General features: G+C 55.5%; 1 protein-coding gene across 1 annotated transcript in view; it reads right to left on the bottom strand.

The window, feature by feature from the left end:
- Positions 1-12,909, bottom strand: part of PLEKHG4 (pleckstrin homology and RhoGEF domain containing G4) — a 96,416-nt gene extending 83,507 nt beyond the window's left edge. The window contains exon 1 of the mRNA XM_030457671.1: positions 12,114-12,909. Within this exon, the coding sequence (XP_030313531.1) occupies positions 12,114-12,116 (3 nt within the window). The 5' untranslated portion in view covers positions 12,117-12,909. The remainder of the gene's footprint in view (positions 1-12,113) is intronic.
- Positions 12,910-26,320: the final 13,411 nt, after the last annotated feature.

The raw sequence follows: 26,320 nt of genomic DNA, 5'->3' as shown, positions 1-26,320 counted from the left end.
AGTCTGAGACTTCCCTGCCTCCAGCAGCATTGCTGCATCCCCGTCCTGGGAAAGGGCCTGGACATTTGCTCCTTTTCAGCCACCCCACACAAAGGATTGCTTCCCAACTGAGCCAGGGAGCATCTCCCCGAGCTAAATCTGTCTCTAGACTCAAATATTTCCTTGTCAGCCACACGGGAGGGCCTATGAACTGCCACACACTCACCACACCTCCCAAAAGAGAAACCAGCTTTTAAAATAAACTCCTCTATAAATCAAGGCGCTAAATAAAGCCCAGGTTAAGGTCACGTCCGGCCACACCGGTTCCAGTGCTCCTCAGCTGGGAGCTGCCTGCCAGTGCAGGGCATGGAGCAGAGGGAATGGGAAGCAGCACTTTGGGATGGGCTCTGTGGGCAAAGCTGTGCGATGGGAACAGCCCAGCAAGAGCCACTGGGGATGGAGAGGAGCAGAGAGAGCCCGGGAGAGCTTCCCACGACTGGCACAGGCTTGGGGCTGAGTGGGGGCAGAAATGAACAGGATTCCCCTCCCTGCCTCCCTGGTGTAATGGGAATCACAGAGGCTGTGGAATGGATGGAGGGATAAGGAATGGTGTGGCAGAGCTCTGCTGCACAGCCCCAAGGGCCCTGCTCCCTGTCACAAAGTGCAGCAAGGTCCAGGGGTCAGGGAGAGCTGAGGTTATGAGCACTGGGCAGAAGCCTCAAGCCAGGACGAACCAGGAGGCAGCAGGAAGAGGAGCCTGGGACTCCTGAGGTGACATGAGCACCTCTCTTGGTGCAACAATCTGCAAGATGGGAGAGGAGCATAGAGTCATAGAATGGGCTGGGTTGGAAGGGACCTCAGAGCTCATCAAGTCCAACCCTTGATCCACTCCCCCCATGGTTCCCAGCCCATGGCACTCAGTGCCACATCCAGGCTCTTTGGAAAGATCTCCAGACACGGAGAATCCACTACTTCCCTGGGCAGCCCATTCCAATGCCTGAGCACCCTCTCCAGAAAGAAATTCTTTCTCATCTCCAACCTAAACCTCCCCTGGCACAACTTGAGACCCTGCCCTCTTGTCTTGCTGAGAGTTGCCTGGGAAAAGAGCCCAACCCCCCCCTGGCTCCAACCTCCTTTCAGGGAGTTGCAGAGAGTGATGAGGTCTCCCCTGAGCCTCCTCTTCTCCAGCCTCAACACCCCCAGCTCCCTCAGCCCTTCCTCACAGCAATTCTGCTGGATCCCTTCACAGCCTCCTTGCTCTTCTCTGGACCTGCTCCAGCACCTCAAGCTCCTTCCTGAGCTGAGGGGCCCAGAACTGGACACAGGACTCGAGCTGTGGCCTCACTCTTAGTGCATCAGTTGAAGTTTCTGCCTCCATTCGTGGGCACAGGGAGAGCTACGTGGCAGCTCCAGCCACTGGAAACTCCTGCCATGCTACATTTCTTTCTGACTCAAGACTCAGCTTCTTCCTCTTTGGGACCTGCTGCTCACTAATTAAGGCTGAACCCTGGAGAGGTTTGGAGATTCCTATGGGTTTGGAAAAGAAGGAATCAGCTTGTGCAGCGAGCAGAGAGAAAGTCCCCAGGGCTACACAGCTTGCAGAGCATCAGAATCCCTGTGCCCTCCCAGCAGGCAGCTGGGACAACAACCCAAGTGGCTCAGGACAGCACAGGGAAGGACTTGGAATGCTGCTGGACCTCCAGAGCTTTGGCAGTGTTTTCCCTACAGCTTACCCAAGCAGCTGCTGAGAAGTCAGTGTCTTACTCAAGAATCTACAGACACTGAGTCCTGATCAAGGAACAAATGAGGAAGAGGTATGGATCTTCCTTGCTGACAGCTCAGATGCTGTCTGAAGACTCCTGAAACCATTAACATGGTGAGGCCAAACACTCTTTTCTAGCAGGCTGGATTGACCCATGTAACATGCTGAGGATTCACAGAATGTCAGGTTGGAAGGGACCTCAGGGATCACCTGGTCCAACCCTTCTGATGTTATTGTTTATCTGAGATGTCCCAGCACCCCATGGAGCTGAGACTTCCAACTTTCCCAAGTGGGGGAATCCACCCCTTCCCCTGGGAGACCATTCCAGTGTCTGACTGTCCTCAGGGGGAAAAATTTCCCTCTTGTGTTCAGTCAGAATCTCCCCAGGAGCACCTTGTGCCCATTGCCCCTCATCCTGTCCATGGGACTCCTTGTAAACAGGGAGTCTGCATCTGCTTTGGAGCTGCCCTTTAGGTACTGGAACATCATAACAAGGTCTCCCCTGAGCCTTCTCTTCTCCAGGCTGAACAGACCCAGTTTTCTCAGCCTCTCCTTGCATAGCAGGTGCTCCAGTCCTCTGGTCATCCTTGTGGCTCTTTTCTAGACCCTCTCCAGCCTGTCCACATCTTTTTTGTAGAGTGGGGACCAAAACTGAACACAACAGGCCAGGTGCAGGCTGACAAGCACCAAGTAGAGCAGGATGATGACTTCTTTATCTCAGCTGGTGACACCCTTGTTGATGCAGCCCAGCATCCTCTTGGCTTTCTTTGCTGCTGCAGCACACTGTTGGTTCACGTTGAGCCTGGGGTCCTACAAGACCCCCAGGTCCTTTTCCACAAGGCTGCTCTCTAGCCCAGTGGATCCCAGCCTGAACTGCACTCTTAGGTTATGTGTTCCCAGGTGCAAGACCTTCCATTTCTCCATGAGGAACTTCATCAAGTTCCTGCTAGCCTACTCCTCTGGTCAGTCTGGGTCATCCTGGAGGGTGACTCTCCCTTTTGGGGTGTCAACCTCTCCTCTCACCTTGGTGTCATCAGCAAACTTCATCAGGGTGCTCTTGATCCCAACATCCAGGTCACTTATGAAGATGTTACAACAACATTGGGCCCCATATCAATCCCTGGGGGACTCCACTTGTGACCCCTTGACAGCTGGATGAGAAACCATTCACTCAGCCTCTGGGCTCAGTGTCAGCCAGTTCCCCAGCCCCTGCACACACCACTTGTCCCAAGGCCATGCCGGGTCCCTTCCTCCAGGAGGAGGCTGTGGGGGACAGTATCAAAAGCCTTGGAAAGGTCCAGGTGGACCACATCCACCTCTCACCCTCCACCACTGCCTTTTGCAGCAGAAACTTAGCTGAAGGAGCCGCAGCTCTGCTCTAAAAAGCCCAGCTGAGCATCCCAAGACTGGAACTACACATCCCAACACGCCCCAGTAAAAACCCAGTGCTTGCCAGGGCTTGGCAGAGCAAGCAGCAGAGAGCTTGGGTGGTGGAGCAGAGCCTGGGGAGGCTGTGAGCACGGGGAGCTGTGGCACCCAGCTCTGAGTCACCTCGTGTCTCAGCTCCCACTCACCAGGGAGGCCTTGCCAGGAATTCCTGCAGCTTTGTCCTCCTCCTGCCAGCTGCAGGGAGCTTGGCCACATCCTGCAAGCACCCACTTTCCCCTTTCTTGCCCAGGGACTGAGGAGCAGGACAGGGGGAGATCAGAGCTTGCAATGGGGAGGGGAAACAACCCAACCCTCCCACACCCTGGAAAAGGGAAAAAAAGAGAGAAACTGGGAAGAGGCAGAGCTCCAGTGATTGCCATGCAGCACCGGGCCCCCAGCCAGCTCTGGGACTGGGGGAAAAGGAGCAGGCACTGAGCAGGGCCAGGTTAGCTGGTCCCTGTACCACCAGAGCCTGCCATACTCTGGGCTGCTTGGCTGGGGCTGCTCAGCACTGGGGCTGACGTGAGAAACCTCGTTTCCAGTAAAAACAGAGCCTGGGCTTTCCACGAAGCCTTTTTACTTTCTGAAAGTAGAGCTGAAAGCCAGGGTGCTTTGCCTTTGAAAAACGAGACATTTCTCTGCTCAAAAAAAAAAAAAAAAAAAAAAAAAAAAAAGAAAAAAAAGGAAAAAAGAAAAAAAGAAAAAAAAGAAGTCCTTGGCTAAAACCGAGGCTTGTTTTTCTGACAAAATTTGAGATTTCCCACTCTGCTCCTGCAGGGAGGGGAACCCTCCCAGCCCCATTTCCTGCGCCGCTCTAATCACAGCGGCAATGAGTTCAAGAGAGAAAAATCTTCCCAGAGCAAGTGCCAGCTCCCCCCTCTGCTGCTGGCTCCAGGGCTCAGGGGGAGGCTGGGAGGCACCCTGCCTGCCTCTGGGATGCTAAAATCCCAACCTATTAATTGGTGTGGCTCCAGAGGTAGGCACTCACCCTGCCCTAATGACACCACCGTTCTGTGAGATAACCAGGAATGGCTTTACCTACTCTTTGGGCTATAGTTTCAGGCTTTTCAGGGGAAAAAAAGAAAAGCATGGCACCCAGTCCCACTGGGGAGCAAAGTGTTGGTAAAGTGTTTGTAAAGTCTCACCCAGGCCGGCTCCGCTCAGAGCTGCCCCCCTGGCAGTGCCACCGTGGGATCCCAGCTCCCTTCCCCTGCTCGGCAGCTCCTGCAGCCTCCCAGGGAACGGTTTTCTGCGGATGGAGCTCGGAGAATAATTTCCAGATGCCTCCCTCTGGCTCCCCCAGCCCTGCTCTGGGCTGAGGCAGCCAAAGCAGCTCCTGCTGGGCAGCGGGCGGGATTATCATTCCAGGCACTGCAGGAAAACAAGCGCTTGAAAGCGATTAACTCATGATCTCTCATTTAATTAAACAAAGGGGAAAAACGATGCATTTGCTTTTCAGCTCCGGGGTCCCAACTTCTGCGCATGCCACAGGGCTGGGCACGCTCAGCTGGTGCACAGGGCAGGCCCAAAGCTGGGTGACACCCCCCAGCCCAGGGCTGCTTTGTTTTCACTCCCAGGGGACATTCTAGTTTGCTTTGGAAGCAAGCTGGAAGCTCCAAGTTTGGAGCCAGAGCAGAGCTACTCCAGTGCTGCCTTCATGCTGGAGGGGAAAGCAGGGGACAGGAAACTCAGAAGAGGTCCAGGTAGATCCCTGAGCCTGTCTGTGCCACCTGGAGCTGCTCCCTCCCCAGAGCCCTGCAGCCCAGCAGGATGTTTACATGGATCTGATACAACAGCACAACAAGCAAACCTGCTCTCAACTTCCCCAAAGCCCAGTGTTCATCCTTGCCAAAGACACATCCTGGTGGAGTCCTCCAGGCAGGAAAGCCTGTGCACCTGGAGAAGTGGGGCTTTTCCCAGCCCTTTGCCTCCAGGGAACCTGGATGCACACAGCAGCTTGCCCAGCAAGCTCCCTGCTCTTCCCTTCCACCATCCCCAAGCCTGGCTCCAAACACTGCTTCCCAAAGGTAACAGCATCACATTTGGGCACAGCAGCCTATGGCACAGCTTCCCACCAAAGTACAAGACAGAAAATCACCTTTATCCTGGCCCAAACCAGGACAGCTCTATATTCATGATAATCCTTCTCTACCCACCCCATCAGGTTTTCCTATCCCACCTTCTCTGGAGCAGGGCCTGTGCTGTTCTGTTCTGCCTGTGCAGCATCCATCATCAGAAAAGCTGCTGACAGCTGCAGGACAGAGTGGAGAGGCCAAAGGGAGGATGAAACGCTGAGCCACAACTCAAGAAAGTCCTCTTAGAGCCAGAGAGGAGCAGAAGTGGGAAATGGGGACAAAGCCTTTCCCCACAGGGAGATGTCCTGCTCATAACTGAGCTGTCACTGACCTGAGCAGGAGGGAGGGCTCACCCAGGGCAAGGAATGAGCCCCTGCTCCCCCCACAGGTCTGTTACTTTCTATTAGCAATAGATCAGGGAGATGCTAGAGGTGTTTAAAGGGCATGTGAGAGAACAAACCCAAGCCCTGACCTTACGCAGACATCCTCCAGCTGAAATGAGGGCCTGCAAGGAGATGAGAAGAGCTGTGTGTACAACACCATCCTACAGCTGGAGAGCAGCTTATTTGGTTTAGTTTTATTGTGGGGTTAAGTCCTTAATCTGGAATAACTGTCTAAGCACTGAGTTTGTGTATTTTAAATCACTGGCAGAGATTTAACAACACAATGAACCAACAAAGCTGTGCTCAGGGGGATGCAAAGTTTGGGTACTTTTTAAAGACCCTTTGCAGCACCAGACCCACTCTGGGAGAGCCCAGGTGCCTGGTGGATGTGGTGTCAGTGCCCAGCATTAGCCACATATCATTCCCCCCCTCTTTGGGACCCCCATATTAGGGCTGCACCCCCCCCCCATTCCCACCACCAGCCTGCATGGGTGGGACACCAGCAGTCTGCCCATGGCACCATAGGGCATGTTCCAGCCAGGGATCTCCACATTCAAAGTGTTGTATTCCTCCAACAGGCTCAGGCACTGGGGTCAGAAAAGGCTTGCTAAATCTTGTCAAATATCACAGACAGAGCCAAGAATTTCCCAGGCCACTTCTGCACCAGACAAGTCCTGGGACGTTATGGCAGCTCCCTTTCTTCACAGGGCTCTCCTAGGAAATGCACTAAAACTCTTCCTCTCTGCTACCCAAGAGGAGAAATTGTTTGGGTTCATTCATCTCATTGTTAGTTACAGATTTTTTTTTTCTCCACTCTCAGCTTCAGGTGTTGGCATCCATCCAACCTGACCATCACACCAACCTGGCCAGCAGCATCTTGTACCCCTTGCTGTTTGTGCCAAGTAACAGGGCTGTAGACAGAGGAAAGATTTGTTCATACCAGCCAGCTATGAACCACCCTGAGGATGCTCTCAGCCAAGCAGGTCAGCTCATTTTAACACCTTTTAGTCAGAGGCATTAGGGCCACAGCCAACAACTTGTGTTCAGACACCCATCTGGGGGCATCTTAGAGCAGATGGGCAGCCTCCTGTGCTCCAAGAGAAAATGATAATCCTTCTGCAGGACAGCTGACGAGTGCCAGAAATTATCTTCACAGTGTTAACATTTAGATTATTACTTCTGGGCCAACTCTGCACATGTTCTGAGCTCAAGGCTGCAGACGGATGGTGTTGAGATCACAACCCTTCTTCTGCAAGGTGCAGGAGCTGCTGGGCAGGTTTTCCATGGATTTCCATGGACTGATGGATTCCCCAACTCTTGTAACCTCCATAATTAAGTAGAGCCTAAGAAAAGTTAATGTTTTAGTTAAAAGAGAGTTCCCAGCTGTAACACTCTACAGTCCCAGCATCCCATAACAGATGAGCCCCAGTTCCTTTTTGGCATTAAACACACTGCAATACCATGTGCTCGTGAAATAAAAGTCCTGCTATGTCAATGGGATGGAGAAACCACCCTGAAGCCAAGCTGCATCTCCAGGAGGCTCTGGGCAATTGCACAAGAAAAGAGTTAAGTGCTCAAGGACATTCCTTGAAGGAGGAGATCCCTCCACCTTTGGGAAGAGAAAGAAGCTGGCAGCAACCAGGTCCCACCTCTGAGGAAGAGACTGCTCAGAAGGCTCACCAGAAGGACAGAGAAGACAGCACAGAGATGGCCATGGCTGTGACACCTCAGTCCTGTCTGTGCCCTGCAAGGAAAAGTGCTCCTGGGCAGATGGACCCAGAGTTATTCTGCTCACAGAATAACAGAATTATTATCCCAGAGTTATTCTGCTCACAGGGGGACAGACAGGGCTGTGCTCAAGCTCTCCCACCCCTCAGGAGCCAAGCTTGGGACTTTGATGGATGCAAATATTTCCCCTAGGTGCAGATACAGCACTAAATCCATGCCTACTGGGGAGCCAAGCACACCAGTCAAATTCAGGGCATTACTTTTACTAAAACTCCTGACTTAGAAAGCAGTAAACACAGGCTTTTAAAGCTACTCTTCTTATAACTTTTTTTTTTTTTTTCCAAGCAGAAAACAGTCTCACGTGTCCCATTATTTCCATACATATCAAAGGAGGGTGGAGATTTAACTAGCAATTTCTAAAAGGCATCTTTGTGCACAGAAGGGATGTATGCCAAAACGTGGGTGGTTATAAGCCCAGACACAAAGGAGAATACATCCACAGGCATTTTTCCCCTTGATCCATTAACGGGTCTGCATACCAGCCTCCTGAGCATATGAGAAGGACCTTGTTCAAAAGGTAAATGTCTTCGGAAAGATGACAACAGACAGTAAACAATCCACATCCTTTACCATGCTGGAGGCTCAGCACCACTGGGGTTTGGGTTTTTTTTTTTTGGGGGGGGGGGAGGAAGAGTCACTGAGATTTGCCAGGCAGCCTCAGGGAAGGAATCCTCCTGAAGGAACCTGCTCAGGAAGCCTCCCAAGGGAGTCTCCTGCAAACACTGCCACACCCAACACAGGCTGCAAAGCTCAAGGTGGACACCTAGCTCAGAGCACCAGAACTCCTGCAGCTTTCCTTCCCCATGCCATGCAAACCACCAGCACTTCATCCTCTTGAGGTCACCAGAAGGCTCAGTGGAGCCTCCTGCACAAATAAACATGCAGAAGGAGCCCAAGCAAGTCTTCACCAGGTCCCCACTGCTCTTCTGCAGAGCCAGTTGATTCCATTCTAATCCCCAGCTGGAGCAAGGTTTCATCCTGAGCATCCCCACCTGATGGCAGGATGGGAAACAGCAGCAGACAAAGGCTTGCAGATTCATTCAGTGCTGCTCTGATCTTGGAAGTTTCAGCTTAAGTGTCCAGTGAGACCAAAAAATGGATAAGTATGAAACCAGCCAGGAGCACTTACCACAAGAAAGGCCTTGGTTTTTTGTTCATTTTTAAATGAAAGCCCAGGCCAGGCACCAGGGATGAGGCACACTGCAGAGGTGTGGTCTTAGCATGGTCACATCTTCAGAGCCAGGCATGTCCATTCCCTTCTCCAAGCTGCATCCCAACCATCAGAAGTGATACATCCCAACCATCAGAAGTGATACATCCCAACCATCAGAAGTGATGCATCCCAACCATCAGAAGTGATGCATCCCACCATCAGAAGTGATACATCCCAACCATCAGAAGTGATGCATCCCAACCATCAGAAGTGATGCATCCCAACCATCAGAAGTGATACATCCCAACCATCAGAAGTGATACATCCCAACCATCAGAAGTGATACATCCCAACTATCAGAAGTGATACATCCCAACCATCAGAAGTGATGCATCCCACCATCAGAAGTGGGCAGCTCACCCTAACAGACTCTCCTTGCTTTTTATGCCTTTTACTGCTCCTCAGTCAGCACCACACCTGATCCCAATGCCTGATCACTTGCTTTTCCCAGTCCTTGACAACTCTAAGCTCTGTGGGACAGGAGCAGGAGGGTCCTGCACAGCTGGAGAGCCATGAATAGGAAGAAAAGGTGCTTTGATATAGGAGTGCCCACAGGGATGGTGAGTCTGGAGCTTCTGCAGGGGACACCCTGACTGTTCCAACAGATTTTTCAGGTCTTTGTTACTGAAGGGCCCTGTACCCCCTGTGCCTTCCACACTCACCCAGCACCAATGCTCAGTCCCAGGCTGCTCCCACAGTCCCCAGGGTGGCTCAGGTTGGCACAGCTGGGTCACAGACAGGGCTGTGTTGAGGTGAAGCTGGAGACTGAGGCTCTGGGAGCTGAGAGGCTGTGACTCTGTGCTGATATTTAGGAGCAGAGCTGCTGGCTGGCTGGCTGCTGCTGGCTGGCAGCAAGACACTACCAAGGCTCTCACCTTGTGATTTCTTCTGCCAGCTTCCCACTGAGGAGCTGAGTGCAGCCAGGGGCGTGATGGCCACTGATCCCACGGGTGCTGCAGGATGACAATTTTCATGTTCCTCCTCGGGTTCCTGCCCTGCACACTTCTGCATTCCCACCTGGTGCCAGCACACACGGGGTGACTGCTGGGGAGGGCCACATGGATGCAGCTGGCCTGTCACCTGCATTTAGCCCTGATTCTCACTGCTGCAACAACCAGCATGAGCACCTCTCCAGCAGTTTTGGAAAGGAATGGAACACGAAGCACAAATTGTCATCCTTGTTGCCCCAGAGAAGATGCATTCAAACCACTTCCATGTGCTGAGAATTATGTCTCTGGGCTCTGTCTGTGTTCCAACATCTTGCTCATGGCTTTGGCACAGAAATAAAGACAATCCTAAATGCTTAAAGCTCTTTGTGATTCCCAGACTCACTTCCTTCCCACCCCAGAAGAAGACATCACCAGAGGACAAAAGAAAGTCTATTTTCTGCTGAAACCCTCTTCCTCTCCTGCCAGCACAGAGGTGCCACCTGAACTTTTCTGCAGGAAGACACCAGCACTTGCACCTCATGTGACACAGCTCCTGCTCTTCATTTCTGCTTGGGGTGTTCCTCCACCTCACAATAGTCCAGGGAAGTCCAAGGCACAGCTCTGGGCTACTCTGGCCTAAGGTATCTTACACAGTTGATATCTGAGGCATCACCCAGGTGCAACAACCCCTGTGGATCTGTGCTCCTATCACGTCAGCCCCAGTGCTGAATCAGGACAGATGCTCTGGGAAGAGGAATCCCCTGCCCCACACTGACCAGGGCAGCCACACTGTTCCAGACTCCCATTGGGATCCAAGCTGCCAAGAGTCCTGTGGGCTGCCAGAGGCCAACAGAATGACCTACATTCACTTTTTCTTTTGTCTGCAAGGTTTGGTGGATTCAGCAGGACACCAAAAACTCGAGTCAAGCAGAACAGCCCTGAGCTACAGTCCCAAGTCAGCCCCTCACAGATCCCACTACAGCCTGGTCTGCCACAGCATCAAGAACAGACACTTGCCTCGGAGCACGGGTGACCAAAATGTGCCCAGCACCCACTGCCAAGTCTGACACCTTGACCTCTGCTTTGTGCTCCTGGCAGCTGCCAAGCCTGAAAGGAGCACTCAAGAAGCAGATGATCCCTCCTCAGCAGTGGCACTTGGTCCCTGCCACCGTGGCACCATGGCACTGCTCTGTTCAATGGCCCCTGCTTCAAACAGCTTTTGTATCACACATTAGAACAAGGTGAAGAACCTGAGCTGGGGATGAAGCACTTGGGAACCAGAAAGTCACCTCCAGCTAGCAGGAGCAGGGTAGCAGTGGCTGCTTTCTGCCCCACAAGCCCTGCTCCAGCTCCCGTGGCAAAATGCAGCCCATGGGACTGCAAGGGGTGGCACCCACCCTGCACACCCCTCTCAGGGCTCTCCTTTGATTTCAACATCATCCAATAACCACCAGAGACCAGAACTTGGCCAGGAACACACTGGGCATGGGGGGAGGGAAAGAGGTCTCCTGACTGGGGTGGAGAAGTGGGAGCAGAGGCCTCCAGAGCAGGACAGGAGAGGAGGGAACACCACAGCTCCCACAGAGGGTACAGGAGCCACAGCTCTCTGCAGAGGAGCTGGAGGGTGGCAAAGAGACATGGGTGCACAAGCAGGGCTGCAGAAGCCAAAAGTTGGGCAACTTCAGCAAAAACAGAGATTCTCCAAGTCCAGGAGCTGAACTTTTAGGAAAAACCAAGTGACTGCCAGAGCAAAGCAAGCTGCTGGTCCTGCTCAGGGGCTTTGCTCCTGCAGTGGAGAAGCAGCTCCTGGTTTGTTCTCAGCAGAGCAGGATGCATCCAGGGGATTTAGGGGTGCTGGGCACCCAGATCCCATCCTGAGCCCAGTTAACAAACAACCCATCAGCTGCTTGCAGAGCAGGGAGGGTCAGGGACTGCCCTCAGCCAGCCCCTGGCAGAGGGCTGCTCTGCTGCTCAGCTGGGCTCACCAGCCTCTCCCTTCCCAAAACAAGGATCTCCATGTGCAGAACTTTACACTGAAAGGGAGAGACCTCTGCCCAGCCTTGACATGGAAGGGTCTGGCACTGCCCCCCCCCCCCACCTTCCTCGGCTCTCTGGGGGTTCAGCACCAGCGCCAGCCCCCGAGGTGTGGGGGTACGGAAGGATCCCCGGGGAGGGGTCTCTCTGGGGTCTGTTCGTGTTCCTGCCCAGCCCCGAGGGTTTCCCCCAGCCCCTGGATGCCCACCCTGGGCAGGAGAAAAGAGGCAGCAGGCTCTCTGCTTCCCGGGGTTCTGCAGGAGAGCAGCGCACGCAGCCCTGGCACAGAGCCCACAGACCTGTCCCCCGTCCCCGTGTCCCCGACAGACACCCCACGGGTGACCGGCGCCACGGAAAGCCCCTTGTCCCTGCAGCCACCATCCACGGGTGCAGTGTGCCACCCGAGTAACGGGAAGTGTCCCGAGAGCCATTTCCCCGTCCCGGTTAGCTGCAGGCACTGGCTCCAGGCAGGCTGCCCCGACAGCAGCCCGGGGGCAGAGCCCTTAGCGGAGTTTTCCTTACCATGTTTCTGGCCTCCTTTAATTCCCTTTCACTTCCAAAAGCAGCGTTTTTTCTCTTTTTCCTCCATGTGTGCGGCTGGGCGTCTCCTCTCGCCTCAGACGTGAAACCGCCGGAGCACTTTGAGTTCTGGACTGTAATCCAAACCCTCACCGCCCCCAGCACCGCTCCAACTAATCTAACTCATGACACTACCGGCGCTGAGCAGGGGACCTCCGAGGTTTCTCTGACAGCCAACCCCAGCACTGGAGGGCAGAGGGGACATAGCGAGCCCGGGGGGCCGCGGCCCTCACCCTGCCAGGAGGGTTTGGGCGAAACCGGCACCGCCGGCACAGCCCCGCTCAGCGCGGATGCTCCGCGGCCCGGAGCTGGCTTCTCCCAGGAAGAACTGAAGAGGTGCTAGAGGAAAAGAAGCCCGCGGCAGGCATCCCGAGGAGGTCTCCAGCTTCCCAAAGCGGTTTTCCAGCAAACTCCTTTCCCCCCCTCCTCCTCCTCCTCCTCTTCGTCTCCTCTTGGCTTTGTTTTTCTCCGAAGTCCGGAAAAGTTTCTCGGCTCTGCGAGCTCCTGGAGGCAGCGCTGCAGGTTTAAGGAAAACGCCGAGAAATACAAAGAGTGCTCTGAGATGTTGTTTGTCTAACTTCCAGGAGGAAAAGCGAGAGGGGCTGTGACCGCTTCAGGCGACGGCAACAAACTGCGTGGGGCTCGGGCGAGCGATGCGGAGACCTCACCCCCTCCCAAAGGAGGAAGTAATTTAACATGGCAAATTTCTCCACCCCTCCATTAATTGTTTAAGATGGCCAGGGGCCAAAACACTGCCTGAGCAGCGGGGAAGGTCACCGGCAGGCAGGCAGCAGCCGCCAGAAGTGACAACGGGAAAGGGCAGAGCCACAGAGGCGGAGAGGGAGGGGACACGGGCAGGTGCCGCGGGGCATCCCAGGATCTGCTGCCAGATCCTGGAAGCTTTGTGGAACGGGAACAAGGCCCGGAGGTGACACTCGGGACAAGCCCCGGAGCCCTGGAGATAGGATTCGGACCTGGATCCGGGAGCTGCCTCCCCAGCCTTGGCCAAGCACCGCTCAGGAGAATCGGTGGGGACTGACAGGACATCGAGGGGGTCACAGGGCCCCCTCTGGGAGGGGTCCCACAACCCAGTCCCAGGGTGACCCAGGCAGGAGCTGAGGACCCAGAGCAGGAGGAACGATGTCCCCTGTGAGGACAGGCTCAGGAGAGGAGCCCTCTGCTTCCAAACACTTCTGGTCCCAGGGTCTGCTGCCACACAAAGGCTTTGTGGAACGGGAACCGGGCCAGGAGGTGACACTCGGGATAAGCCCCGGAGCCCTGGAGATGGGATTCGGACCTGGATCCGGGAGCTGCCTCCCCAGCCTTGGCCAAGCACTGCTCAGGAGAATCGGTGGGGACTGACAGGACATCGAGGGGGTCACGGGGAGGGTACCCCGCTGCTTTGCACCTCTGGGAGAGGTCCCACAACCCAGTCCCAGGGTGACCCAGGCAGGAGCTGAGGACCCAGAGCAGGAGGAACGATGTCCCCTGTGAGGGCAGGCTCAGGAGAGGAGCCCTCTGCTTCCAAACACCTCTGGTGCCTTGGCAGGGCACCAGAGCAACAGAGCCCAGACAGCCTGGCCCAGCTCAGGAACACCTTCAGACCCCCCTCTCCTGGGGAGGACTGGCCACAACCCCCACTGCATGTGGTGGCCTCACAGCCTTTTTATCAAACAATTTAAAGAGACTGGATGATCTAGTAACTGCAGCAGTAGTGGTTCAAGGGTTGGACTTGATGATCTCTGAGGTCCCTTCCAACCCAGCCCATTCTATGATTCTATGCCAACAAACAAGGCTCTGAGCAGCCCCAAAGCCAACACTCAACACAGCAGCTGCTTGATGTGCTGCTGGGTTTCCTGTGAGCAGCAAGGATGGGTGACAGTCCCTGCAGGGATGCACTTTGCTTTCCTTAAGCAGGAAGAGATAGATGTCCTTCTAAAAGGGATGTGACCCTGGCAGTCAGTAATCCCAAACTGGGTGAAAGAGAGCATCCTTGCCAATGCCAAGGGAATTAACAACCCAGCCCAGGATCTGCACCAATGGAAGGAATCTGTGACCTTGTCTGTAGGTGCAGAGGAGCCTTTCCCCATCAGATTCTTAGCAGAAGGATGAGGAACCTGGCACTGTTTCCCAGCACAGCATCCAACCACAGATTCCACTGGCTGTACAGGGCTACATTTGCAAAGTAGTCTTGTCCATTTTCCAGTCCCCAGACACATCTCCCAGCCCACACTTGTGGCTAGTCCTGTGCTACATTCTCATGCAGATGCTGGGACTCTCCCTAAGCACTGCAGCCCCTCCGAGGAGGGCACAGAGAGCAATGTCCTTCCAGCACACACACACCTCATGCTGTCACAGCTACTGAGAGATTTCTGTTGGAGACCCAGCCCCTACCACAGAGGAGAAGGAGGCAGAAGGGATCCACCAAGCCTCTCACACCCAAATGCTTTATGGAATTCTCCCTGCTGTTTCCCCAGCTGCAGCAACACGTCCAGGTTAAAATTCAGGGGGCCATGGCTACCCAGCACCTTGCCCAGGGCTGCTCAAGGTCTCTGCACTTACAGTGGAGTCTGCAGGGGACCAACCTCTGATCAGAGATCTGAAGCCTCTGAGCAGTCTGACCACCAAGACCGAGCTCTTGAGGGCTACTCCAGCAGCAGGCAAAAGCCCCAAGCACTTCAAAAGCCTGCTGTGGGTTTGGAAGGGTCCCCACAGGCTCCAGCACAAGGGCTATTGCACAACCCAGGAGCCACCTCATTCCTGAAACAAAGTGCAGTGCAGACACAGGTGGGGCTGGGGCAAGCTGGGAGTCCATGAGGATGAAGGGGATGGAGCTGGAAACCTGCTGCCATGTTTCCACTGAACAGGTCAGGTCTCCTGCAGCCACACCTGTGGCAGCAGCTCTGGTGTTAGAGCAGCTTTCATCTTGCCTCACCCCTTTGGGTGGCTGGCACAAACCTGGGAGCACAAGGTTGCCATCTCCTGTAGTCCTGAGTTAGCAGGTAAGACACTGTCAAGCCACACGATTCCTTTGAGGGCCAGAAAGAGAGAAGTGGCACTTCCAAGGGCTGGTCTGGGAGCCTGCAGCATCCCCATCAACTGAGGAGGAGGGCAGCATCTAAGCACAGAGCCCAGACCGGGTTCATTTGGGATCAATGGGATCATTTTCCACCTTTGTGGCCAGGGGCAGAGCCACAGCCAGATCAGACAGCCAAGACTCACTGTCCCCTCAAGCTGGAATAACCATTAGCACACACTGTGACAGCAGCTCAGCTGTGAAGGTGACAACTGGCAAGTTGCACCACGCAGGGTGATGCAGGGAAGCTGCAGGTATTTATGGGTTGTCCAACACCAGTGTCTTAGAGCACATCCCCACAGCTCCTCCCTTCTCTCCCCAGGGCTCAAAGCTGAGGAGCACAAGGATTTCCAGGCTGAAGAGCCTGAACTCAGCTCTCCCCCACCCCAGTCAGAGGTAGTGAGGTGATTTCCTGTGCTCAGAGGAACATGGCACTGCTGTTTGCTCATGGATCCTAATATAGCTTGCTGCACTATTTTATTTTTTTTTAAAGTGGTCTTTCCCTCCTCTTCTGCATTAAAGCTCCGTTTCCCTCCCAAGCACACGGAGACAGCTGTAGCCAGCACTCCAGTGGGTGTTCAAAAGCCCCTCTTGACTGAGGCTGCCAACAATGCCATGCTTGTTCCCCACACAGCCTCACTCTGTCTCCCTGCAGGAGCAGCTCCTCACTCTCACACGAAGCTGCCCTTTCCTCAGGGTGCTTTCATTGCTAAAGCTACTGCAAAAAGGCTGCTGTCATCCAACCCAGAGATTGGGGTGCTCCAGCTTCCCCGTTCAGCAGACACAAGTCCTTTGCAGAGACCCAGAAGCAGTTTTCCCCTCGAGGAAGTGCTTTGGTACCCAGGGGCAGCAGCTGAGTGCTGCCAAGCACAACCTGTTCCCCAAGTGAAACATGGCAAAAAGCAGGAAATGCTGAGGGGAGGAAGGTTGGGGAGCCCAGCTCTGAAGCTGAAAGAGTTGAAGAGTTGAAAGAGGAGGGGGTGGGACAGGGGTCAGCAAGTCAACTGTTCTGAAACTTCAGGGGTTGTAGCTTCAGACTCTCATCTCTTTGCCCCATCCCCTTCCCCTTTGCTGGCTCTGCAGTATTCCTCAGGTGCCTGCTGAAGGAATCATGACCACCTAGAGCCCCACAGGAGCTGGGGGAGAGCTCAGACAGAGGCAGGAGGCAGGCAAGGACCTCTGAGCCACTGCTAGAAGACTTCTGCTTCTTTTCAGTCCTGCAAATCAGGGAAAGCTCACTGCTTTTACCACCAAGGCTCAGCTGTGCAGGAAGAAACACAGGGCAGATGTTCAAGATGCCAGATAAAGACATTGTCTGACCCAGAGGAAGTTGTGCAATATGCCTGCTAGCAAGAGGACTGCAGCAGGGCAGCCAGCAGCTCTTAGGAAAACAGCCCCACAGACTCCAAGTTCACTTAGCATGATCCCTAGTGTAGTCCTTGGCACAGCTCAGGGAACTGCCTGACTCCATAAGGACTTCCAAGGGAAAGGAGAGCCTGTAAGCAGGCTGTGGCAGAGCAGTGCTCCAGGACTTCCAGCCCCTGCCAACCCACTCATCAGTGGGTGCCACTCAGTCTACCAGCAGGCATCTCCTCATCACCAGACCAGGGCTCTCCACCATCCACACACATGGCTACACAGATGTCCTGGGGATTAAGCTCTGCCCTGGAAGAACTAAAAAAGAAAACTACATTGTGGTCCCACGATGGAAAACTACATTGTGGTCCCACTACATCGTGGTCCCACGAAGCTACCCCACAGTGAACCACATCCCCCTGCCACTTGGCAGCATATAAAACCAGGAGAAGCCCCCAGGGAGCAGTGTTAGACCCTGCTCAGCACTGACAGGTGCCTTAAAACCAGTGATGGATGTTTGCTTGGAACAGGTTTCATCAAAGAAACGCAACAAGTGCTGCAGCAAGGAGAGCTGCAAGCAGCCCTTGTACCAACAGCAAAGCTTCCCTGTTAGGGAGACACCAGGGGGGTTGTGTGCTGTTTAACTATTATTAAACCTTTATTTCAGATCACACGTAAAGCAGGCCTCAGCTTCACAAAAGCACATCTTGCTTTAACTAATTAATTTGATAATCCCCTCTTTGCAATCCTCAAGCCATACTCAGCTTCTGAAGCAAGTAATTACCACTAAGTGGCAACCTCTTTGTGAGGCCCGCTCTGATTAGGGGAAAAAAATGTCTTAAGCCAGAAATATAATTGTGGTGTGATTTCCCAGAAGGACTGGAGGAGAGCCTACACAACAACAGCTGCTCACACCGTGTGAAGAAACAGGAGGAGCTCAGTTACCAGGTCTCCAGCAACACTTCAGGATGTTGTTCAGGGCCACTTGCAAACCTGGCACCTAGTTACCCGTCAGGAGGGCTTTCCAGGAGGTGTTTTACAGGTACAGAAGTCAAGAAGGTCCCACTTAGGGACTTAGGGCTCTCCCTAAGTGGGAGATACCCACTTCATAATAAATAATACCCACATGTCCCAGAGGGTTGGGGGAAATAAAAAGGCATGCAAGCTCACAGTCCCACACAACCCAAGCAGGGAATGCCTGCCTTAGGGCTTCCCTGCAGACATGGAGGAACACCCTGAGGAGACTGAGGTGTTCTGATGAGACACAGGTTCTTCCCAGACAGCCCAGTTGGGCTCAAGGCATGCACAGCATTTCCCAGTCTAATGCCTGCTCCGAGTGCCCAGCTCTAGCATCAGTCACTGCCAGAGCCTGCAGGACCAAGTCCTGCTCCTGTGTAGACCTAAGACACCAGTCTTGGGCTGGTGAGGGAGTTTTGGCCTCTCTCATCTTTCGGCTGTACTTTTGGGGGAGACACAGATGCCCCCCAGGCCATATAATGGGTCCAAGCTGCAGGTTGCTCTTGGGTGAACACCTCAACAACCCCAGAGACTTCTTCTGTCAAAGTCATGGATGCAGCCAGCATGAGGAGGAGCAGAGCTTGAGTGGAAACCAGGCCTCCTGCCCCTCCAGGCACCCTTCCCAACAACAGGCACCCTTCCCAACAACAGGCACACCCCACCACCACCACCCCCTGAGGTGTTTTCCCACTGGGATAGACTCCCCCGTCTGGGTGCTGGGTCTCAGCATCCCAAGTGCTCTGAGCACTGGTTGGCAGGACACAACCACCGTGGACAGACCACCTCAAAGCCCACAAAAAACCTGGAACTGAGACCTGCAGGATGCAGGGCATGGCAGGGCCACGTCTCTGTGCATGCAGACCCAGTGAGGAGAGCTTAAATCCTTTAAGAGGAGCTGCTTGTTTGTCTCCCTGGAGGTCAGGCACTGCCTGCCTTTTCTGAGGATCAAGTGCTCTTCACTTAGAAATCCACCCGTGGTTTCAGGACTGCTGCTTCAAAACTCATCACCATCTCTGGTCAGAAGAGGACAGACTGGCTTCCTCTGAAGAGCAGCCTCAAACTGACCCCTCCCTTTCCAGAACCCCTGCATTTAATGGCACAAACCAGGCATGTTTCCCCTCCTTGCTGGCAGTGATGCTGCCTGTTAATAATGAGTCCCCACAGCACATGTTTACTGCCCTCTCCCAGACATGGTGCTCACTTCCCAGTGGGCACCCACGCCCTTCCCTTTCTGCTCCCCCTTCCAGGTCTGCCTGAGAGGGCAAGGATTGCAGAGGGACACCCACCCTTCCATGTCTCTGCAGCACCAGCCCCCTCAGCTGTGTCCTTGCTCTGTGCCCAGCTGAATCTTCAGCAATCAGCACCCACAAGATACCTGTCCAGCCCACAACAGAAGCAGCAGATCCAGTGGGTTCCCCCAGGAGGTCCTAAGCACTAACCCTTGCCAGACAAAGGCTAAGACACACTTCTGAGCTGCAGACCTACTCCTTCTCTTCCCCAAATAACCTAAATTCAACCACACCCTGCTAGGAGGGAGTGTTGCCAGCTCTGACCACCTCACTCCAGGGGAGCAGGGACCCTCTGACCACTGCCTGCAGCCTCTGTGGAGCCAGGGCAGCACCCAGGTCCTTCCATGGGTGGCAGCCAGGGGCTGCAGCACCTCCTTCACTTGGCTCCTGCAGATCTGACCCCCAGAACTGCCACCCCACCAGCTCCTCACAAACCCCACACTTACAGCCAGCCCTTGCAGAGCCTGTGCCCAGCAGATCCCAGCAGATCCTGCAAACCCTCCTCCCATGGCAAACCCCACCAGTCCCTCACAAACCCCACACTTACAGCCAGCCCTTGCAGAGCCTGTGCCCAGCAGATCCTGGCAGATCCTGCAAACCCTTCTCCCATGGCAGAGTCTCTCCAGAGCTCTGCAGGCAGGGAATGCAGCTGTGTCAGCTCAGCACTGGCTGGGGCAGAGCAGTGCCCCGAGGTGCAGCTCCAGCTGTGGACATGCAGTCACTGCATGGGCGTTCCCAGCCCTGGCAGTGCTGCAGCAGTGCCCACTCAGCTCCAGCAGTGCCACTCCAGGTACTTCTCTCTCCAAGCTCTTTTAACTCATTTCCCCTTTCCAGCAGGGGAATGGCAACCTGCTCAGAGCTGAGCCATGCTCTCCTCTGGGGCTTGGCTTCCCATCCATCCTTGCTCACCTGGCAGCAAAGGGGAAGGATGTGGTTCCTCTTCCCAGCCTCAACAGAACCACTCTGCCTTGCTCCAGGCTGGGATCTGGGTGACTCTGCAGTGGGCAAACCACAGTTTGAGGTCAGGGTCTTCTTCCCAGGACAGTCTGGAGCCAATTCTGGTGGCTGCAGATCCTGCAGAGCACAGGAGGTGATGGGAAGGCTCCTCAGATGCCACCGGGAAGGGCTGGTTTGGCAGGGATAGGAGCAGTCTGCCATGAGAAATCCGTGACAGGCAATTTAGAGGGGTGAACCTCAGGGAATGCCTCCAGCAGAGATGTGAGGCAGGAAGGCAGAGAGGGGAGGCTGCAGGGCACGCTGGGTTCCCAGAGATGTTGTGATGGAGATTGTGGGACCTACAGCAGGGGCCCTTCCCTTCCAGTGTGGTGCCAGACAGGGCTGGTGCCTCCTCTCCACGGCACCAGCACAAAATAGTGGGATTTAATCCCAGGAGCAGCAATGGCAATGTGTGTCCTGGAAGAGATGAGCACCTCCAGCCAGGTGAGGCAGAGGGATGTCATCCATCTCTCCTGGTTCTCTCTCACTTGCCCTTCTCCCATCCCAGGATGGCATTCCCTTCCTCCTGGAAGGATCTCTGCTGCCAGAGCCTGCTGGGGTAAGGTCACTTACAGAGCACACATGGGGTGGGACCTTCTGTCACCCACACAGGGACGGCTGTGGGTGCACACCCACCACCCAGAACCAGGATCTGGGCTCAGCACAGAGTGGGGTGGGCAGGCAGGGATAGGCTGGGATAGGCAGGGATAGGCTGGGATAGGTAGGGACAGGCAGGAATAGGCAGGGATAACAGGGACAGGCAGGGATAGGCAGGGACAGACAGGGATAGGCAGGGATAGGCAGGGATAGGCAGGGACAGGCAGGGATAGGCTGGGATAGGAGGGACAGGAAGGAATAGGCTGGGATAGGCAGGAATAGGCAGGGATATGCAGGGACAGGCTGGAATAGGCAGGGATAGGCAGGGACAGACAGGGATAGACAGAGATACGCAGGGTTAGGCAGGGACAGGCTGGAATACGCTGGGATAGGCAGGGACAGGCAGGGATAACAGGGACAGCAGGGATAGGCAGGAATAGGCTGGGATAGGTAGGGATAGGCAGGGACAGACAGGGATAGACAGGGATAGGCTGGGATAGGAGGGACAGGAAGGAATAGGCTGGGATAGGCAGGAATAGGCAGGGATAGGCAGGGACAGGCTGGAATAAGCAGGGTTAGGCAGGGAGAGGCTGGGACAGGAGGGACAGCAGGGACAGGCAGGAATAGGCAGGGAGAGGCAGCTGCCCGCACCTCCCAGGCACCCGTCAGCAGGGCAGCAGCAGCTCGCAGGGCTGATCCCCTGTCAGGCCGAGAGAGCCCCGCACCAACCACACACACACTAATGTCTCCCACCCCTCCAGCCCAGCCCCTGCTGCCATGGCCCTGCCCCGCCGAAGCTCCGCCGGCGCCTGAGGGAGCGCGGCCGCCGCCATCTTGGGACGGGCGAGGGAGAGGCGCGGGGCGACCCCTGCGGGCGGCGCTGGGGGGGGCAGGGGCGGCCCGGGATCCCCCCCAAGCCCCGCATCAGGGATCCCGCAACGTGCGGAGATCTGCGGGGAGACTCAGTCCCGCCGGGATCCATACGGGGGTCCTGGGATCCAGGCGGGGGGCCCGGGATCAAACCGAGCGTCCTGGGATCCAGATACCGGTACCGGGATCCAGCTGGGGGGATTCAGCCGGGGGTCCCGGCATTCAGCCAGGGGTGCTGGGATCCAACCGGGGGTCTCGAGATCCAGAGAGGGCTCCTGGGATCCGCCGGGATCCAGCCGGGGGTGCTGGGATCCAGCTGGGGGACCCGGGATCCAGCCAGAGGTCCCAGGATCCAGACAGGGGTCCCGGGATCCAGCCGAGGGTGCTGGGATCCAAGCAGGGGTTCTGTGAACCCAACAGGGTTCTCCAGCCCTGCCGGGATCCAGCCGGGGGTACCAGGATCCAAGCGGGGGTCTGGGATCCAGACAGGGGTCCTGGGATCCAGCCGGGAGTTCTCCAGACCCACCAGAATCCAGCCAGGGGTCCCAGGATCCAGACAGGGGTCCTGGGATCCAGACGGGGGTCACAGGATCCAGCAGAGGGTGCTGGGATCCAAGCAGGGGTTCTGTGATCCAACTGGGGGTTCTCCAGCCCTGCCAGGATCCAGCCGGGGGTCCCAGGATCCAACCGGGGGTCTGGGATCCAACCAGGGGTCCCAGGATCCAGACAGGGGTCCTGAGATCCAGATGGGGGTTCTCCAGCCCCACCAGGATCCAGACAGGGATTCTCCAGCCCCACCAGGATCCAGCCGGGGGTCCCAGGATCTAGCCGGGGGTCCCAGGATCCAGTCAGGGGTCCCAGGATCCAGCCGGGGGTCTGGGATCCAACCAGGGGTCCCAGGATCCAGCTGGGGGTCCCAGGATCCAGCCGGGGGTTTGGGATCCAGACGGGTTCTCCAGACCCACCAGGATCCAGCCAGGGGTTCCAGGATCCAGTTGGGGGTTCCCCAGCCCCCCAGGCTCAGGAGCAGAGCCCTCATGTCCCACCCTGGTGGTGGGGATGCTCCCTGGCACTCCCGGCTCCCAGGCAGAGCCCTTCAGCTGCCCAGGGCCGAGGGGGGCACTGGCACCCCCATTTCTAGCACTTTGGGGGCAGTTTGGTTCCTTTGGCCCCGCAGCACCCTGCAGGACAAACAAACCCTGCATGTTTTGCAGACAAACCCAAGCACTGGCTGCTGGTCCCTTTAGTGCACTCTATAACTTCCTGTTTGTTATTTTGGCTAAGAGAAAAGAAATGTTTACAAGAGTTCTGCCTAGCAGGGGTCACGGGTTAACCCTCTGTTAACCTGTTAACCAGCAGTCCTCCAGTCCCAGCCAACACAACCTTGTTCCCCTTCACCAGGCCCTTCCTACCCACAGCATGGCATGGGAGCAGTGAACACATCATTCCTTCCTCACCCTCAGAGATGCTTTCCTGTCATTTGTTTGTTTGTTCTCATCTTTCTGGAAAACCTTTGCCAAAGGTTTTCTTACCAGCTTTCTCCATAATCTGGTCAGTATAGGGATGCCCGCTGAAAAAAGTGGGTATTTATGTGCACATATGTGATAGGTGAGTATATCCTGGCCCTGGGAGGGAAGGCTTCCTGAGAAACCCAGCAGGATCAGCAGTGCCCAGGAGAACTCTGGAGGTCTGACCCCTGCCTGAACAGTGCTCATGTGGTGCCAACACCATCCATGCCTTGGGGCAGCTCTGAGATGGATCCACCTAGATGCCTGCAAGGACCTCTGAGCCCCAAACACTTTGGGGACATCCACACGAGGTCCAACCTCCCCCCTGCCAGCCAAGGAGCCAAAGCAAAGCTTCAGCTGGCTCTCTGACTTCCACACCATGGGCCTGCACAGATAAAGCTTGGACATGGGCAAGGATTGCCCCCCATGGCTGTGAGAGAGGAAAGCACAAAGGCAGCAGACCTGTCCACTGTCTCCAGCAGTACCCCACGGCCTTTCCCATCCCTTCTCCTTGGGCTGCTTGCAGGCTTGGGCCAAACCTATGGTCTGATGCAGACCAGACCAACTGGGCTGCTGGCCCAGTATCTCCTCATCTCCTCCTGACCCCATCTCTTCGACACCCTCCCTCTCCAACTAACCCACCACAGCTTTCATTTACCTGCAGGGCAGCCCTGGCTGCTCAGCACTGGATGCCAGGAGGAGGTGAGAGGAGCCCAGGTGGCTTCTTCAGGGATCTTTGCCTTCTCCCCAGCTCTGAGGAACAGCTCTTTCAGGCTGTGAGGAAGATCACAACGCTAAGATCTGGTAAAATTAAAGCCCTCACCATGTCAGCATCCATCCTGCCTGCCCTGCAGGAGTCCCTGGAGCAGCAGCCTAGCCTCGTAGTCCTCTAGGACAGGGAGTGCTACAGCTGCCTTTGCTCCTCGGAGCAAAAGCAGGGAAAACAACCACAACTGAGGCTCATCCCCCCCCCCAGCTCCCGCTGACCTGGACCACTGCTCTCTGTCTCAGCTCATCCACACTGGGATACAGGGAAAGCCTCCTGGGCAGTCCTGGCGGGTGGCACAGGGTCTGCAGGGGAGCCTGGGGACATTGACAGACGGCAGACACCGAGGAGACCCGGACAAGCCCCGGGGCTGGCCCGACACACGATGCACGATGGCTCCGCGGGGTGCTCTGCCCCGGAACGCTGCAGGGGAACCGCAGCCCAATGCCAATCTGTTCCTCATCAGCCATCCCCGGCTGCTCCTGGCTCCGGCTCCAGCCCCCCCTGCCTGGCTCATCAGCCCAGAAACTGCTGCAGAACCTCAGCAGGCAGCACAGGGAGGCCAGGGCTGGCACCCACCCCTCCAGAGGCAGTTCTGGAGTTGAAATGAATCGTTCCCCAGGAGGCTTCCAGCAAGGAGCAGGGATGGCAAAGAGAGGGAAAGCAAAGGAGATGTGTTTGGTCTGATTGTATCCAGGTGGGATGGACACCTGGACAAACAGACAGGAGCAGGAAGGAGCTAAGAAGGGCCTGATGTGCCTCCAAAATGAGTGTACCAGGGCAGATCAGGCTGAAGTGCTGAATTCTCCTGCATTTGCCTTCCTGCTGTTTCTCTCCGAGCGTGGCCAAAGCCTCTGCCATGCTTTGTGCTTGCTGGGGCCAAGTGGGAGGTGAGCAGCTGGGCTCCCATTCAGCAGCTTCCCACCACTGGTGCCTGGATGGGCATCATGGAGACACCATGCAAGGGTGTCAGAAGCACTCCAGAAATAGAGCAGAATAAAAAAGCAACGAGGTTGCCTGTGAGTCAACAACACCCTCGCTGCAACAGAGCGTGTGAAGCTGGCAGATTCAGGGAAATTATTTCTTGGTAGCTGTGAGACCTAGCTGGGTGCTAGCACAAGTCTGGAGCTCCCTAGAACAAAGAACCAGCTTTAGGAAGATAAGATAAAAAGGGGAGCTACCTACAGGGGGGCAGCAGAGAGAAATCAGAGCCCAAGTCTTCTCAGAGACCTGGAAGGACAAGAGGCAAAGGGGATGAGCTGCACCACAGGAAATTCCTGCCAGGTATGAAGAGAAAATCATTTGCACGAGAGTGATGCAGCCATGGTGTGGCCCTGGGACAGGGAAGTGGTGCCATCTCCATCCTTGGGGACTTTCCAAACCCAACTAGATGAGGTTCTGAGCTACCAGCTCTAGCTTTGCCAGCAGCCCTGGCCAGACCCAGCTTTGGATCAGAGACCTCCCAAGCCCCTTCCAGCCTAAAGTTTATTTACCTGTTGCTCCAACATGGACTGAGCAATGGCAGGGCTGTGATTTTGAGATGCAATGCTGCTGCCTGGCTGACTTGGGAGGCAGCCAACAGCAGTCCACACCACCCCCAGCTCATCAGATCCATCCAGCTGATGACCCTGTTACTAGAGCTGCCTCACAGCCTCTGCTGACTTCACAGGTTCTGGTACCATGGAGAAACTGGAGGAGCTGAGCATCAGAGACAGCAAATCACCGTGGAAAAAAAGGGCAACCCTAATGGCAGGCTCTGAGGAGAAGCCTGCCTGCAAAGTGTCAGCTCTGCAGCAGTCAGACAGCTCCAGGATGGGGTTGCTTACACTGGGGGGTTGTGTCGTCTGGGTCTGACAAGCAGCTGCTTTGCTTATGCTTTAGTCTCTCCTGGAGAAGCAGAGATCTGGGCACAAAGCGTTGGTGGTTTGGCCCAGTTGTTGTGTTTTTCCACTGAAAGAGATGGCTCTGCCCTGTGCAGGCACGAGGCTGCCTGCTGCCTCTCCTTGTAAAGTGAAATACAGAGTGAGGAACAAGAATAAATGCTGACAAAACCCCAGCCCCCCTGGTCACAGCATGGCCAGGGGTCAAGAGCTCCAAGGTGCTGGCTGGTGGCATGGAGAAGCCTGCACAGACATCCCTGCCAGGCTCAGATATCCCTGTGAGACAGCAGCAACCAGCCCAGCACTTCCCAAAGCCCAGACATCTGCTCTTCCTCCTCTGAGGACCTGGACACTGCAGACCCATCACTTCCAGGAAAACAACCTGGCCTGCAGAGCCTGGTGCAGTGCCAAGGAGATGGTGTCTGCAGGGAACACACTGCCACACAGAGCAGGATCCTATGATCCAAAACTCCCTGAAACACACCCGTTTGAACCAAGATTTTGGCCAAGAGAGAGGCAAGACCCAGGTCCCCAGCACTCTGCTGCCACAGCACCTCCACCAGCCCCTGGCTGCCTCACCACAGCTGTGGGCGAGCTGCTCTTTGGAAAAAACTTCACATTTTCCACAAACGTGATCAAAACCAGGAAATCCTGTTAGGCACGTGGAGTCTGAGAGGCACAGGGATGTGGTGCCTGCCAGGCAAAACCAAGCCAGGAGGAGCTGCAGGCTCCAGGGATGCACAGAGGTTCCCGGGCAGTGGAGACACCAGATGGCAACTCCTGCTCCAACTCTCA

Source organism: Calypte anna, chromosome 11 (assembly GCF_003957555.1).
Source record: "Calypte anna isolate BGI_N300 chromosome 11, bCalAnn1_v1.p, whole genome shotgun sequence".
Lineage (NCBI taxonomy): Eukaryota > Metazoa > Chordata > Aves > Apodiformes > Trochilidae > Calypte > Calypte anna.
The sequence above is the reverse complement of the archived record's forward strand: the minus strand, read 5'-3'. Positions and strand labels throughout refer to the sequence as shown.